The sequence below is a fragment of the Branchiostoma lanceolatum genome, chromosome 3 (assembly GCF_035083965.1).
Source record: "Branchiostoma lanceolatum isolate klBraLanc5 chromosome 3, klBraLanc5.hap2, whole genome shotgun sequence".
NCBI classification, from domain to species: domain Eukaryota; kingdom Metazoa; phylum Chordata; class Leptocardii; order Amphioxiformes; family Branchiostomatidae; genus Branchiostoma; species Branchiostoma lanceolatum.
Genome location: NC_089724.1, coordinates 21,805,472 through 21,822,752, shown reverse-complemented (window position 1 = coordinate 21,822,752; position 17,281 = coordinate 21,805,472). Strand labels below are relative to the sequence as shown.

At 41.8% G+C, this 17,281-nt stretch overlaps 2 protein-coding genes across 3 annotated transcripts; both read right to left on the bottom strand.

Moving 5' to 3' along the window:
• Positions 1–622: 622 nt before the first annotated feature.
• Positions 623–7,849, bottom strand: LOC136431039 (uncharacterized). Of its 2 annotated transcripts, none has more exons than XM_066422229.1 (12): positions 7,488–7,849; positions 6,799–6,987; positions 6,404–6,541; positions 4,960–6,165; positions 4,626–4,759; positions 4,368–4,486; positions 3,917–3,978; positions 3,516–3,597; positions 2,979–3,124; positions 2,396–2,550; positions 1,754–1,895; positions 623–1,415 (listed from the first exon to the last, which is right to left on the bottom strand). In XM_066422229.1, the coding sequence occupies exons 1-12, from the start codon at positions 7,654–7,656 to the stop codon at positions 1,231–1,233; spliced, it is 2,727 nt and encodes a 908-aa protein (XP_066278326.1). In that variant the 5' UTR covers positions 7,657–7,849; the 3' UTR covers positions 623–1,230. The 2 variants fall into 2 exon arrangements, with proteins under 2 accessions (XP_066278326.1, XP_066278327.1); XM_066422230.1 differs by having other exon boundaries at positions 6,404–6,538; positions 7,488–7,848.
• A 2,965-nt stretch (positions 7,850–10,814) lies between these two features.
• On the bottom strand, positions 10,815–16,799 carry LOC136431044 (uracil-DNA glycosylase-like). The gene is made up of 8 exons (XM_066422238.1): positions 16,587–16,799; positions 13,883–14,089; positions 13,548–13,643; positions 13,176–13,230; positions 12,919–12,961; positions 12,560–12,648; positions 12,104–12,282; positions 10,815–11,762 (listed from the first exon to the last, which is right to left on the bottom strand). The coding sequence occupies exons 1-8, from the start codon at positions 16,683–16,685 to the stop codon at positions 11,619–11,621; spliced, it is 912 nt and encodes a 303-aa protein (XP_066278335.1). The 5' UTR covers positions 16,686–16,799; the 3' UTR covers positions 10,815–11,618.
• Between the last annotated feature and the right edge of the window lie 482 nt (positions 16,800–17,281).

Here is a 17,281-nt window from a genome sequence, read left to right as displayed (position 1 = left end):
TTTCTAACATTGCACATGTTATTTGTATCACTTTCGAAACTGTTGGAAAATAGGTTGATCATTTGTTCCTACATGTTCCAACATTATAACAATATGGTATAACTGGGTCAGTGGGATGGAAACAGGGCAATTCACACATCCCTTTAAAGTATAGGGGATTATCCCTGGGTGCCATGCATAGACACCTGAAGACAAAAGTCCAGACGTGAAATCTAAAAATATACAGAGGCAGACAATAGAGTGTGATTAGCACCTACTTTTATTGGGGCAATAACCCAAATCTACCATTTGAAAAATGATTCAAATTGTTCCAACATGTTCGAACAGTGAAATAATCACATAGATGTTTGAAAATTGTTCTAAATAAAGAGATATTTGTGCAATTACTTTCCAAATAGTTCCAGCATATATAAGTAAGTTCAAACATGTTCAAACTTTCATTCTTGATTGTTTGAACAAATTAGAACTCTTTTGACTTGAATAGTCTTTTATCTAAAATTGTTTGAACTCACAAGCAATATTACCTGAAAACCCTCTCGGTGACATGGAATTGACTCTACTGTTCTGTAACAACTTCTAAATTGCTGCTAACTTGCCCTGAAAAAATGAAAAGCAACAACTAAATGTTTTGTTACCTTCATTTATTTTCAAAATTTATGGTGCAGCATACAAAGTTATGAAAGATATTGGTTTTTATCACTTTGTTGACTTCTTCAATCCCCCTTGATAAGACAATCTCTTCTTCAATCCCCCTTGATTATAATATGGTATTTGGCATTAAATAAGGTTCTGTGCTTTATATACTCAGCAAGTACAAATATCTATTCCTTTTATATACAGGACTTCTTTAAACGACCTGTTTGTAATGGGGGGGGGGGTAATAGGCTATATGTCACATATGTATGCTATCCATAAAACTAAGCTTAAGCTTTGTGGTGTTAAACATTTTATCACATGATTTTCTCATCAATACTTTAGAATTTATACCTGCATGATTTCACACAATTCATCTTTTTCTTGGCTTCACAAGATAAAATGGGAGACAAAAATTCAAATGAAGCAGACAGCTTTATACATTCAGGTCGAACAATAAGCAATATGCATCAATAATAACTTTTATATATATTGGCTCCAAGGTCTCTCACAATGAAACAAATTAAGATTTTTCATTTTGTAAGAGTTGCATGATATTGAGACTTTATCAAATATGCTCTACATCAAACTGTAGCTCTATTTGACCCATGATGCCATAGACTGCTGTCTCCCCTCTGACGACCACTGCTGGAAGATCTGCTCCATGGCACGGCGGGATTTGGGCGATCCGTTGTTGACAGTTGGCAGGATCTTTGCTGGCCGCAGGAACTGGACAAACCGCTTCATCTCGGTGAAGCTGGAATGTTCGCTGTACGGAATACCTGTGGAACAAAATTCCATGTAGGTTTACTGTACCCCACTGTCATAGTCATTTGCAAGCTGCCTTCATCTCTAGTCCGGCACTGACCTCATGTTTGACTGTTAGTTCTGGTCACTTCAATACACATGAACGAAATTTGAAAGGCTCCAAAGCTAAAACCAGACACTACTCTAAAAATGCGAACCAAATCAAGGCAGCTTATACATGGCAGTATTGTGTTACAAGCTTAAGCTTAAATCTCCTACCTACAACCTCCATCAATAAACAATAGCAAAGAATTAAAAATCAAGAAACTTCAATGTCATCTATGTATCAAATGATAATAAAACATCCCATTACCATATACAGTGATATTGCCATGTCTCTTTGGCCTGATATTTGCCACAGTGGAAACACTATTGTTGTGGGTCCAGCCTGTTGGTTCAAAGGCGAGCACACTGTCGTACTGCGGCTTGTATCCCTCCAGATAGCTCTTTAGACTCTGTGCAATAAAAAAAAGGGGAGAAAACATAATAATATAATACTTCACCAAGTCTGGTAGTCAATTCACAATACCAATACTTAAATAAAGCAATAAACGTATCCAACAGTGCTTTTGTATAATTCTTTGCAAGATGACGAAAATAACAGTAACTTGGAAGTTATGTTGACTATTGTAAAAGACTGGTTATGCAAATCAAAACATCATTAAGGGCCTGTTTTAAACCTCACAAGCTTTGATGGTGTTCCAGTACACAGGATTTGGATGCATAGCAAAACTTTTTCCAGTTTGCCTACAACTATTAGAAAGATATAAGGGAAAGCAAACGCAGTGGTAGATATACTTTTTTTCAGTGTTCTGCAATATTATATTGCAGAAGGTCAAAATTTGAAAATATTTTCTGCAAATACACAAGGCTCCATACCACAACCTTCTCAACCTAATAATGCCTACTTATTTACATAATTGAAACCTACACATTGAACTGGCCTTATACTCACATTGAACTTCAGGTCCTTCATGGGCAGGACATGTAGTCTGGTTTCCCGACCGTTCAGGGTGACCAGGCGCTTGACCTGGTCGGACTCCAGGCAGTCAAGCGTGTTCTTTTTGTCACGTGCCACACAAACTTTGCAGCCCAACGCTTCTGCTACAGCTGTCATGAACACAAGTAATCACATAAAATCAGAGGACAGGTAGTGGCAGGGCTATTGTCAAACATCTGTTTTTCCTGCAACCCATTGTGTATGTTTTCTTAAGTTACACTAACACATCCTCTAGTGTTGTAACTCTGTAAATTCGTCTACACATGTTTCAAGAAGAGAGAAGACGCATGTAAACTATAGATAGAGATAAAACTAGCATAGTTTCACTATCACTCTCTTGTATCTAACTTTAACATTTAGCCCCAATGGGACATGAATAATTGCACTAAACATTATTGTTATTCTTTTTTTTGCCAATTTCGAGCTGCAACCTTCCTGGTATGACCCTATTTTACTTACCGGTAAGTACCCATTTTTTAATGTTAAACATAGAATACCAACAAAGGTAAAAAGTACAGTTGAAGTGGAGCATGCTCACCAAAGAAGACCCTCTCCTTCCCTATAGTGTAGGAGCCACAGACAATGAGAGTTTTGGGGTTCTGTTGCACTGCCTCTACTGCCACGCCCACTGCAAAGTCTATCACATCCATCTGGCCAGGGAAGCTGTAGGCTGGGTTACAGTACCTGGAACAGGCACATAATGTTTGCATGAGGTCATCAGAATTATAACTGTTACAGCATAATGGAAAATTTTGCAACAGCTTAGAATCCATTAGTTAGATAGTGATGTCAGTTGTCATTGATGGACCATTGGGGTGTTAGAAACTCTACACGTTGACACTACATCAAGAAACGCACAGCAACACTTATTCCATCTCCACCAACAGGTTAAAGCAGCTTGTCAGACTGTCAGTGGTGAAGATTACAGAAGTCTAGGTCTGAAGGGTAAGTTTGAATCTCTTTATAGTTCCTAAGGATCTACTGTATCTAAGAAATATGTTTTCTGCTGCAAGGTTTAGCTGTTTTCCTTTTATATCAGAATCAACTGCTAGAGTGGACAAACAGCGAGGCTTACGTGGTGTCCAGGTAAATTGTGTGAACTTTGCACCCAGCCAGTGCAGGGTAACACTCCATCGATGAGTCTGCTCGAAAATCTCCTGTAATTACGTGAAGAGGGGAGCATTTTCACAAACAACACAGTGGTAAAATTATTTCTGAGACAAAAAAATAACCATCTGCTTTAACCGTCACTGATTGATTGATTTGTATACAAGACTGCACTGGAGTGATAGACTGATTCATTCTTAATTTCTCATGCTAATACACCAATTGCAACAAGGATATTCTACAACAACTAGAAATTCTTATGTAGATTCTATGTCCGGAATGGGGGGTAACCTTGTCTTCCCTCATACTTGGCATTGGCGGGATACAGGTGCAAGTACAAAATGTATCTAACAGCTGCAAGTGTCCCACCTGTGTGCAGCAGGTTCTTCCCATCTGGCAGCTGGAACAGGAACATCACAGCACCTGGACAGCTGCACAGAACAGAATGACATACAGTTGTTATTTCATCCTCTTTTACAGGGAGTGCACTTCCATCACACAGCTTTAAACATCAGATATAGTTTTGGTGTATCAGTATCTGTGGTATCAACTAATACAATTGCCTTTTAGCGAGACAAATCTGTTTTACAGGCACATGGTGGAGGCTGGCTGTGCTACATGTAGATCAAGCAACTCGTCACATGACGGTTTAAAATTTGAAAGCTGGCAAGTCCTATAAGCAGCCAGCAAACTGGAGCTCAGAATACTGACAGCCAGGATTCAAACCCACATGGTCTTCTGGTCGAATGTGGCATTGCTGTAAATCACTAGACAATTATCCCATTTTAGTGAATAAAGGAAATGAAACCAGACCACTTACTGATTTGCCTCCAGCAGAGTGACCTTTACCCCCTCCACGTCACAGGGGGTGTCCAGGGGGAGGGGGTGCAGGTACCTGTCAGCCACCCGGATCTTCTTCTTCACAAGGTTACAGGTCACCTTAGGTACAAGATAACATCCATCTTCCAAACCATTCAAGATTCAGTAAACACATATCTGATGCATCTTTATCATGTAATTACAGCATTGTATTGGCAAACCAAGTCGTAAAGACACATTGTGACATCAGTGCACATACCTTGCTTGAGTAGATAGCATGTCGGAAGTGCTTGCGGAGACCCTGGTAATGATCGTAGTGAAAATGGCTCAAGAAGTACGCCGAGCATCCTGGGATAGTACCATAGCGAAATGCGTCCACTACAAACGTGGTTCCTACATGTAGAAATTGGAAAGTGGTTAGAATATGACATAAATCCTTGACTATAGATATACTGACTAAAGCTCTAGTGTGTAATTGTGTGGCAGGAATTCTAAAAGCGTATCTGGTGCACTTGCAGTTAAGTTCATTTGCAGATAAGCATTCATGTCCATTGTTTTTACTTGTGCCTACCAAGCAACATCTCCATTCCTACCAGGTATTTTCTTGTAAAACGGGCACTGCTTAGATGCTGGAGCTCCCTGAGTGTCTCCTCGTGGGTAGGAAAATGTTGCTCCTCCATTCCAATTACTGGTCCTCCCCATCTGAGATGCCGCCCCTGTCTGGGACGTGCCCACACTCCTGGTACTGTCCGACTGTGAAATCCTTCCTCCCTGTACACTGTGTTTCACCTCAGGTTTTCCCTGTGCAGATTTCGGGACAGTACTCCCTGAGACAGGTTTGAAAAAGGAGAATATCCTGGACTGTTTCTTAGTTGCTACTTCTCCTTGACTGGAGGTTTGGGCTAAGGATGACATTGTTTGTATAGCAGTGTTTACAGAACTTTGGCTCCCTCCTACAACATAATCAGAATCCTTATCTTCTTCCTCCTTCTCCTCATCACCATCATCTCCATCACTCCCTCCATCTCTCCAATCAGACATTTCCTGTACCAAGTCATCCAAATCTACATCAAACTCAGGTATGCCGTTCTTGTCTCCACATTCCTCCTCCTTGATAGGATCCTCACCACCATCCTTACAGGCAAAGATGTCTTCTTCACTGCAACTTTCACTTTCTTCTTGGCTTGGCCAAGCTGGGTTATTCGTCTGAGGAGCATCCTCAGTACTGTCTTCTCCAAACATGTCTATGTCACTTAAACTCTCGTGGTCTACATTCTCATCCCCTGCTTCGTCTGTTTCTTCCGCCTTCTGCACAAAGTCTTGTGTACTGTTCACCTTTTTTTGATCACTTGTCTTATCTTCAGGCATAAGTGGCTCAAGTCTCTGTCTCCTAATTCCCAAACCCTTTGTTGACATGTTTGGCAGTTTGGGGAGTGGTTGATGGTCCGATTTTACCGGATTAGAACCTGATTTAATTGACACTTGAAAATGTCTGGACTTCACTTCACTAACACCCTGCTTTGATTGTGCCTTGGATGTCTCCCTTTTCCCTTTGACAACAAAATCTTCTGACGATACTGTGACTTTGCTGGAGAAAAATGCTCCTTTTCTTTGTTCATCTTGAGCATCTGTTACAGTTTCCACTTCTAATATGCTGCCTTTTTTCATACGTTTCAGAGAAGTAACAGAGTTGACTGAGAGCTCCCTTTTCTTTCCACTCCCTTGTGTAGTAGAGGCACTGCTAACAGATGATACAGCAGTGTCTCTGCTGTCATGGTCCTCTTGAGACACTTCATCTCCTGTGTGTCAAATATAAAAACAAAATATAACTATTCTCTAAAGTAAAGGGCCATGTAAAACTGGCAAATGAAGTTTTAATGAATTCATATTGTCACAGTCAACCTTCCTGCAATAATGTAGGTAGCCTTTTGGAAAAATGTATATTTACTATGCTGTTAGGAGGTCAGAAAAATCTCAGACTCGCTGATCTATCTACAAGAAAGCTGTCAACAAACTGCTCAAGACAGTGTAGGTTACCCTGAGGGGGCATCAGGTCAGCGTCCTGCAGGTCAGTGCCCGGCAGCCCCGCCCTCCCCATGGCCAGCAGGGTGTGGTGGAACCGCCTGTAGTGGGAGGGGATGGTGCAGTCACACGACAGGCCTGCGGGGCATTCTGCTAAGGAAGGAGATGTACAGCATGTTAAAGGCTGTATCAATATCATTCAATATCATACTAGTAACCTAAGAAGAGATATTGTAGCCTAAAGACTAAAGAATGGAGACCACCTGAGCGACATGGAGAAATTTGTATCAAAATTCATCTGTTCATCCACTTATCCACTTCCAAATGAAGTAAGGAAAAGATAGTTAGGAAAAGATACTTCTGAACTTGAAGTTCCTGAGTGTACATCTTTAATTAGCCCTACTAATTACCCTCTACTGCCTGAATGGGCTGCTCCATGCACTCAGCCATGTGCCAGCGGGGAGACTGGACCAATAGGAGGCTGAACGGCATCTGGCAGTTTGGGCAGAACCCCTCATGGACGACACGCTTGGGAGTCGTCTCATCTCCTGACCTCCTACCCCGTGGAGACCTGCCCGGTGACTTGGTGGCAGTTCTTCCTACGACACAGCATATACAAAATGCCAAATTAAAATATATACTTCTTAGATAAATTCCAAAACATGACGGGTAAATCACCCCATGATGTAACACACAAGCCTGTACTTCAAGCTGTTACATGAATGCAGAGAAAACGAATTTGCTTTTAACCAAACACAGGGAATAGTAGGCTAGATTCAATAGAAATGTAACGTTAACGGCTGCAGGTTTCAAAATAATTTTTTAATCTCAAAGCAGATGTACGATCATGTAGCAGTCGGGTTTTGGGGGGGGGCGTGTTTGGCGGTTTCAAAACATGTCCGACTGCTACATCTGCTTGGAGATTACAAAACTCTGACATCTAAACGTGCAGCTCTAAACGTTAGGCCAAGGAGGGTAGGCTAGGACCGAGCAAGGGTTTGATACGTTATAGTTAATACTGTACATGTACAATGTAAACGACGCCTTCTTCCAGACCATGGAAGACCACTTTTACACTATAAAATAGCAACTATCATACCTTTCCCCTTGGGCGTGGTGGCCTTCCTGCCGCGAGCCTTTCCTTTTGCCTGCGAGGGGGGAGGGGATGAGTCCGCGCCCCCCTCCCCATCCGCCTGTTCCGGTCGATGTTGCCGTTTCAGACGGCTTCTGTACCCCCAGATCTCCTCCTCGCTATCATCTTGAGACATAGTTCACTCCTTATTCTAAATTTACAATTCGAGAATTTTAAAATGGCGTTATTTCTGTTGCAAACATAGCCAAAAACTTCCAAACTCAAATTTTGATACCGTTCCCGCTACTTTCTCAGGAGCGAAAACGGCGATCTAATTGTAGCCGCAGATTCGAGACAAGTCGTTTTCGCGTTCAAGGTTCCGGGTCGGAGTTCAATTGTGACCGGGTGACCATGACCCGGTAATCTGCCGGAAGTGCATGGTCGTCACCCTGATTTCTGCCCGAGATTGCTTGGCGATGGTTTTAGCTGTGCATAAATATTTTGAATCTTCTGAAAAGCCCGTGAGTTGTAGTATTTTTGGGCGCGGTGCAGTTAGTTCGCTATTTTTTGTATTAGTCCGCGGCAACGGTGATGCGGTTTTCTCGCCTGATGACCCAAATAGCATCGTTTTTAATGCATTTTCACCGTATATGACTTTTTATGTTTCGCCAACGAAACATATTGTTTTTGTCAGGTTTCTTCTCCTTCTTCTTCTCCTTCTCCTTCTTCTTCTCCTGTCAAATCTTCAAATCGCTTCTTCTCGGTCGTCCGTCGATCAAATTAGCTGAAATTTGGTATGCAGGTAGAGTACGTGTATACCCCTAGACCCTTTTTAAATTTTGTTGATATAAGTTTTTAAAATGATTTTATGGAGGTTTTTTGGTCATTTTCAGACAAAAGTCGCACATGATGGCCTCCAGTGCCGTGGTGTTGAAACCTGAGGACCTGAAATTTGGTTCAGTTGTGCATTGGATATTTACCCAAAGGACCTCATTATTTTCTTTTGGCATACACTACTTCAAAATGATTTATTTTGCAATTTTTTGATGCAATTTTTGGTTATTTTCTGTCGGGGCCAGCAAGAACTAGGTCATACTGTAACATAAGCCCTCCTACACTTACCATGTCTGGGACTTAAAACCAAGCAGATGTCAGGGGGTACCTGTACTAATGGTATTACAGAAAGTTATATGTACCTTATGTTACATGGTACGGATGTTATATTTGAGATGTAGGTACCTATAGGAAAGGTGACTACACCTGACAATTACTTATGCTAATGAGGACCTAATTCGCATAATGTATGCATAAAGTTGTATGTCCCTTACCGTAAATGCTGCGGATGTCATCTTTGAGATGTAGGTACCTTTAGGAAAGGCGAACACACCAGGCCATAAATTATGCTAATGAGGACCTCATTTGCATAATCAATGCATGAAGTTGTATGTCCCTTACCGTAAAAGCTGCGGATGTCATCTTTGACATGTAGGTACCTTTAGGAAAGGCGAACACACTTGGCCATAAATTATGCTAATGAGGACCTCATTTGCATGATTTATGCGTAAACTTGTAATTCCCTTACCGGAAAAGCTGCAGATGTCAGATTTGACATGTACGTACCGTTAGCAAAGGTGATCACACCTGGCCATGAATTATGCTAATGAGGACCTCATTTGCATAATTCATGCATAAACTTGTATTTCCCTTACCGTGACAGCTGCGGGTGTCATCTTTAAGATGTAGGTACCATTAGGAAAGGTGAATGCACCTGGCCAAAAATTATGCAGAAACTTGGATTTACCCAGGAGTTATTTTGGGACAGCCCACTTCTTGCATGAGGAGTATGGGCGAAACATCCTGAATTTGCTCTTAAAGCAAATGACGGCCAGTCTAGTTAATTTTTTTTCTTCATTTTTCAGAGACACCATTTACAAAGCTTTCTCAGCATATATATCGTGACCGCAGGAAAACTCGTTTTTTCCGAGCAGGTTCGATCAAAAAAGTGTTTAAAAAATGATATTTTTCGGGTCCAAAATTTACATTTTTCTATGGTTTCTACCCAAAATAAAGGGACAACAGACAATAGCGATAAATACATCGGAAAACAGCAGAAAACCGCTTTCCGACCATGTGATTACAATTTCCGTCCTACTTTTCGTGGCGGAATTGTTAGAAGGGTTAGAGCACAAGTTTCTTCAAACGGGCCAAACTTGGGCTCATTTGAAAGGTCTTTTGGCCAGGAGTTTGAAACTGAAAACGGATTTCAAATATCGTGCTTTGTTCTCGAGTTATGCGACTTTTTAGGTTAACCCTAACCCTAACCCTAGGTGCTAGGGTTAGGGTTAGAGCACAAGTTTCTTCAAACGGGCCAAAATTGGGCTCATTTGAAAGGTCTTTTGGCCAGGAGTTTGAAACTGAAAACGGATTTCAAATATCGTGCTTTGTTCTCGAGTTATGCGACTTTTTAGGTTAACCCTAACCCTAGGTGCTAGGGTTAGGGTTAGGGTTAGAGCCCAAGTTTCTTCAAACGGGCCAAACTTGGGCTCATTTGAAAGGTCTTTTGGCCAGGAGTTTGAAACTGAAAACGGATTTCAAATATCGTGCTTTGTTCTCGAGTTATGAGACTTTAAAAGTTAACCCTAACCCTAACCCTAGGTGCTAGGGTTAGGGTTAGAGCACAAGTTTCTTCAAACGGGCCAAACTTGGGCTCATTTGAAAGGTCTTTTGGCCAGGAGTTTGAAACTGAAAACGGATTTCAAATATCGTGCTTTGTTCTCGAGTTATGAGACTTTAAAAGTTAACCCTAACCCTAACCCTAGGTGCTAGGGTTAGGGTTAGGGTTAGAGCACAAGTTTCTTCAAACAGGCCAAGGCTCGTCATCCCAGGGAAATTCAATGTGGCAAGATAGAGGAACATCATTATCCATCCAGTCACAATCCTTTGCGTCTGCAATATGACATAAATTCCATTTTGCAAGATGACAATGCCAGCCGCCCACACAGAGAGCAAGGACCATTGCAGACTACATTGCAGGAACTTAGTACAGAGGATGGATTTATACATGGTCTTCCAGCAGCCCAGACCTCAACACGAGCTCTGTGATCAGCTTGGGCTACGTAGCTGTGAATGCGACAATGACCACCAGAAGAACATGTGGTGACCTTTGACATCTCCTGGTGGAAGAATGGCCAGGGACCGCCTGACAAGACTGGTGATGACAAGCATGGAGGCTGTGGCAGGGAGTGGTTTGTTTACTTAACGTAAGTCACAAAAATGTTATGCTAAAAATTACATGGATAACATAAACATTACGTCTGAGCCATATCTTTAACATTCAATACACTGATTCCAATGTTATACAAACTAAACGCTGTTTATTGGAGGCCGAACATGAACTAAAATATCAACATCAAAATCTACATATCTTAAAATGCTAAATATCTCAACAAGTTGAATATCATAAATGTTTTCTCTGAACAGGACCTTAACTATAGGTAAGTTAACTATCGTTGACAAACTTAATGTACCTACAACCTAAAAATAATCGGTAAAATCACATTTTCAATGATCCATCTTGTTAACTAAGGAGTGATATCGTATGAAGCTACAACTACAAGGTCTCCATTATTGCACCTCATACACAGTACAGCAAGCTGGTTTCTTACAGCTGGTGAACTTTAAGATCTTAAGATCAGATCATTTCCACATACGTACTAAGCAAGCCTACTGCAAAGTACATGTAATGCAAAATCACTGTCATTCAGCAATTCTTGACTGTTGATGCTGCACAGACATTTTGCACAGCTCTTTAATAGTAGCCAGTGAACTTCAAATATCTTCTTTAATACAAACTATTAGTACAACTTCTTTTTGCTGCATTCCACCTATCTCACTGGAATGTTGTGCTTTCAGCAGTGGCTATGACAACTCTCCTATTAGTTCATGTCTAAGAAGTACAGTATATGTATTGCTTTGTACACAGTGCCATCTAAAAACAAACATTTTCATACTATGTTCCACAATAACTTCTACAGCTTAATCGAAGATATATGTATAAACTTCTTTGTTTTAGGCATGTAGTCTTCTATTTGTATTTCTTATTTTCAGTGCCCGTCACAGCTTTCCCTGATATCTAACACAGCACACTGTTGAGACACCTTAGCTGAGTTTTGACCAGTTGATTGGAGTCTTCCCAGCAGACTTGAGAAGCTCGTTGGTTTTGGAGAAGTGTCCACAACCCAGGAACCCCCGGTGGGCTGACAGGGGGGAGGGGTGGGGGGCCTTCAGGACATGGTGCTTCTTCTGTAGAGGAGGTGAGCAAAGTTTTAATGTTACACCTTTAATGTTGTACCATCAAGTAACAGTAATGGTTACCTGATACCAAAGATGCCACAACAATTGATGCAAGTCAGATGCAGCTTTCTAAGACAAGAACCCCACTTCCAAATAACAGAAAATATGAAGGATAACTCAAAAAGGCCTTACATTTCAATGATGACAACTTATTCAAATGTTCATGGTTTTGGAACTACCAGTAGATTCTTTTTAATATATCTGCAACTCACTTCTCATATTAGGCACAAAACAGAAAATCCATTCATAGACCAGTCAAATGGTAAACAACAAAAAGAAACATACTGCACCTTGTTAATGCAGCTGCCTTTCTTCTGTGCATATGCCCCCCACAGCATAAAGACAATCCCATCACCATTCTTATTCAGCCAGGTGATGACAGCATCAGTGAACTCCTCCCACCCCTTGCCCTTGTGGGAGTTGGCCTCCTGTTTACGGACTGTCAGAACAGCGTTCAGTAATAACACCCCTGCAAAACAGATGGAGTTGTAACACTGGCTGCCTGAGATTTTCTGAACTCTTAATATTCTCCATACTAAGAACTTTTTAATAAATATGTATACATCAAATACAGGGCAAGATATAAGGGACAAGACTGCAGATTTCTGCAATACTGAAATTAACATCTTATTGAAATCTTCTTTTCAGTATACAGTACATGACTAATAGGCTGTGTTGCTTGGTAAAAAGAAATCAGTTATACATATAAGGTGATACCCTCTCAAGGACACAGATACAAGCAGTACCCTGTTTTGCCCATCCCGTCAGGTCTCCATGGTTGGGGATCTCAAACCCTTCCACATCCTTCTGTAGTTCCTTGTACATGTTCACCAAGCTAGGGTTAACACAGGGGGGTAGGAGAGTTGTGAGAGTTGTCAAAAATTGACACATCTAAAGTGGTGATATACTAACAAAGCAATGATTGATGCATTATTTCTTACTTAAAATGCAATGTTGGCAATCATAGTCCTTCACCTCTCTGGCGGCTGGATATTGTCTTTATGGATTTGTTGAAGAAAAAAAAGGTGACATTCTCGTGGTGACAAACTTGACTGACAGAAAAGATGAGACTAAAACTTGGCTGAGAGAAAAACTGAGACTGTACCTTGGTGGTGGTGGGACAGGTCGCTGCACACTGAAGCAAAGACCTGGAAGCAAAAGACACAAATTTCACTAAATTCCATGTGACTCTCCAGTTTACATGCATCTCATGAATTGTATCAACTCTTTGGGTTATGTTGGTAGCGACCTGACGAGAAAGAAAATGGCACCACTTGTATTTGATTCAATTGAGGAAAAATTGGAGGTTGCAATGTCAAGCTTAGTGGAATGATGTTAAACGTCTTGTCCTGTGGTACATACCATGTGCCTGTCCAGGGCCATGGTAGGGGTCCTGTCCCAAGATCACCACTTTTACCTGTATGGGGATACAGATAGAGGTGTCAATAATGTGGGGAGAGCAAAGTTGGAGGATACATTGGAGAATAAGTGGAGAGAGAGATGCCGAGAAGGAACAGGTTAAGCTTAACTAAACATTGATCAATATGGTTGAGATGATGGTCACTTAATACTGGTGGAAAGCCATTTTCGAAATGTCTGATTACCTAGCAATTCCTTCATTTCAACCTGTTACTGGATTGTTCAACTTTGCCATAGAGTGACAGTTTGATGACAATTTTTTTTAGTTAAAGTATGTCGATATTCCCGGAAGCCTTAATGATATTGTTCCTGTACCTCCTGAATAGTACACATCTGAGTCCAGGTGAAGACCTGATTGGCTGGTGGATACACTGTCCGACTGGCTCGCTCCGACTGAACAAAGGACATCAACTGAGGAGAAACAAAATAATGAGAGAATTGGCACCAAAGTGTATAACGTTACACATATACCAAAATGTATAACATATTGATGCAAGGGAGAGCCTGTTTTACAGGTATCCCTGATATTAAAATCTAAAACACAAGTAGCATTTATTACATAACAATCAACATAATAACCAACAATATTGCTCATTTCAAGTTGCAGAATGGAAAAAGAAAAACCAAAGGGTGAAAATTTGACTTGTTACCTTGAGCCAGTAAGGCTTGGTGAACTGCTGAGCCAGTGCTCGTCTCCACGTCTCCCCCATGTCAGCTGGGCAGTTCTTACTCGCCAGCTTCACCTGCGCCTCCCTCTTCTTCTCCTCCATCCGAGCACGCTGCTCCGGGGACAGTCCATTGTTGGCAGGAGGGGAGGTTGGACGGTCGTCTGCTTTCAGCTTTTTCACAGGAGTTGCCTGCAAAGGCGAACAGTTCTTGAGTCTAGATTTAGCTGCAAATTATGCTCAATCCTGGGGTGTCCCACTGTCCCTGTGGTGTAGTGGTCTGCGCCTTCTGCCTCTCACCACATCTGGTTCAAAATACTTGGACCAGAAGGCCCGGGTTCAAGCCCCGGGTTAGGGCACTTCTGGACAAGAGGCGCATTGAGTCATACCAAAGACTTTATACAAATGGTACATACTTCTGAAACAGTATGGAAGTTAAACACACTTCACTGCCAGTGGACTAGCCCCCTGCTACAGTGATTTCACCACAAGTGTGGCCCAGGGCTATGAAACGGAGATCGGCACTGCCCTATACATCAATAATGATGTGGGAGGATTTTAACTTAACTTTAACTATGCTCACTCCACAAGTTACTAAGATTAAAGAGGGTCTGCATGGGGGGTGCCGACAACGCTGAATTCAGAACAACCCCCCATTTTTTACGCTAAAATCAATGATGGCGATTAGGCAAAATTTGGTCGCCTCACCACGAGTTATGTCACTAAGATGGCTTTCCCTACAAATTATGGGAAATAAAAATAGGCTGCCTACGCCTTACGGAAAAGAGCATGCAGACCCTCATTTAACACATCTGTAGTAGGGGTGGGTACCGGTACATAAAATTCAGGTCCGGTCCAGGTCCAGGTCCAGAGGGTCAGGTGACTCAGGTCCAGGTCCGGACCTGTACCTGTACCTGATTATAGTAGTGTCGCCGTACATCATATTTTGGAGAGCGAGACACACGTAAAAGTCTCCAAACTTCATGTCTGGAACGATATAATTTCTTAGGTTTGTACTTTGTCTCTGTTTACACGATCATCCTTTAAGTGTTTCTAGATATTATTCACAGCTAACGTCTTCGAAAACGACTCTTAAATCTGCTGTTTTGTATTTTCTTAGACCAGTTATGTGGCCGCCTGCTGGTAGCCTGGTACAGACGAAGCCACTTAATTGCACATCGGATAAACGCACCTTCCATTTAATTGCACCGAATCCCAATATCCAAAACCGGTTCCCATTCACTGCATTGTTAGTGGCTCCGCATATCTGCACCGCGCATGGTCACCAATGCCGGATAACTGCACCAATTTTTTTCAAAAATCCTCGACCAGTTAACTGAAAAGGTGCGCTAAAATCAGCAAACGCAGAACAAATGAGCCGATACCTGCCGGTGTAAGGCGCAATACCGCCAATATGTTTAAAACTGTTTTGAGTAACAAAAGAAGGCGGTCTCTATTGACAGTTACGTTGATAGGAATTGTATGGGAGGTCCCGGCCAAGTTTTAGTTTCAATTCCTAGTTTCATGGCGGTACATGATTTACGTAAATCGACAACTGCACTCTACGTAATGTAGGAATTAGGGAAGGAGGCACTCAAGCTAACCGACATCTATCGCACCGCAATCGTCCTTCAGTAAGACATCTGGAGCCGCATAGTTCACGTTTGGAACCTTTATTCAGCCATTTGCACAAATCGATGAACTATGCAGCTCCAGATGTCTTACTGAAGGACGATTGCAGTGCGATAGATGTCGGTTAGCTTGAGTGCCTCCTTCCCCAATTCCTATGCACTCTACGTAATGTAACACAGAAACTGTTATCCCATGAGTGGCATGACGATGTTTCAGAATGCCTCCCCTGTAACATTACGTGTGTTGTAATGCGGTAGATCGCATGGAAAAATGAAAGAATGCAAAATCAAAACATGTTCGTAGTCATTTCTTTATTTTCAGCAAAGGGTCAATAAATAAAGTTAATAACTGAATAATTTCGTCTGTTTTCTTTGTGCTAGTGTTTCTGACTAACAATACACCCCCTCGCCCAGGGTGGTGCGGTCAAGCTGGGCATTTCGCATAATTGCACCAGCCGGATAATTGCACCAAAAACGCTGACAAATGGGTGGTGCAGTTAAGCGGATTCTACTGTACTATGAATTTTCTAATCGGTCCATAGGCCGGTCCACTGATTTTTTACGGACCGGTTTTTTGGACCGGTCCATTAAGAAATACCGGTTTTGTACCGGTACACAGTACCGGTACCCTGTGTACCGGTACCCACCCCTAATCTGTAGACATATTCCTTGATCAGACATCAACTTCTCCAGGATCATGGCTGGTAAGGAATAGGCGGTCTTTGTACTCACTCCATGACATAGGTCCTTGGGAGGGTTACAATATAACCTACTTAATGTACTTAACTCTGCATATCAGATCTAGAGGCAATATATGCTGATAGTGGAGGTGGTCACGCCGCGCCTAGCATAAATAACACGAAAGTTTTCAAAGTAAAATTATACAAGTAGCGTGCAAATCGTGATCCAGAAAATTGACGGGGACCGGGGACTCAAGTCGCTGAATTCATGTATAATGTTAACTGAAGGGACCATCCTAAAGATTCATAAAAGAATTCGTCAATAAGCCAATTTGTAAGCGAGAAGTCATGCCCCCCTCCCCACGCCAACCAACAAACCTTCCCATCTGGACTGTTCCCGCCCTCTTCTCCGTCGGTCGGCCGTTTCCTCGCCTGCTGAGGACTGAAGAACGAGGAGATCTTCTTCTGACCGATCATGCCGAGACTCCTCAAATACGTCCGTCTACAAATACAGACGAAAATCGTGACAGATTCAGGAAAAACACCGGACTAATTCAACTCGAGTGTGTTCTGGTCTCAGTGTGTGTCACGTGGTTGAGTTTCCCGCGAAAAATGTCAAATGGCCAATCACAGGGGAGCAGATAAAATCAGGATAGAAGAAGGGAAACTTCTGAACTGTATATAACCATGGCTTTAACTTTGTAACTGTGAGGGATACATGCATTTTTGAAAGAAAAAAATACAGATATCATAAGCATTATAATTGACAGTTCCGATAACCTTGAACTTCTGGTCACATGATCAAAACATTGCGAGAAAAGATGGCGGCCATGCCTTCAGAAAGTGTAACGTTGGGTAACCTAAATTCGGGATTTTTCCGATAATGGTTGACTGAAATCAATCTAGCAGAACAATGAACCATCCTTTTTTTCTATTATTCTGTCAGTATCATGTACTATCTTTGCACTAATCATATATATGGTAGATTTTGTCTCTAGTCGTGCTGACACCATAATATTTCAACTTGAAACTACCGTGCGCCGCACGCACAATTGTGGTGCTGTCGGACAGGG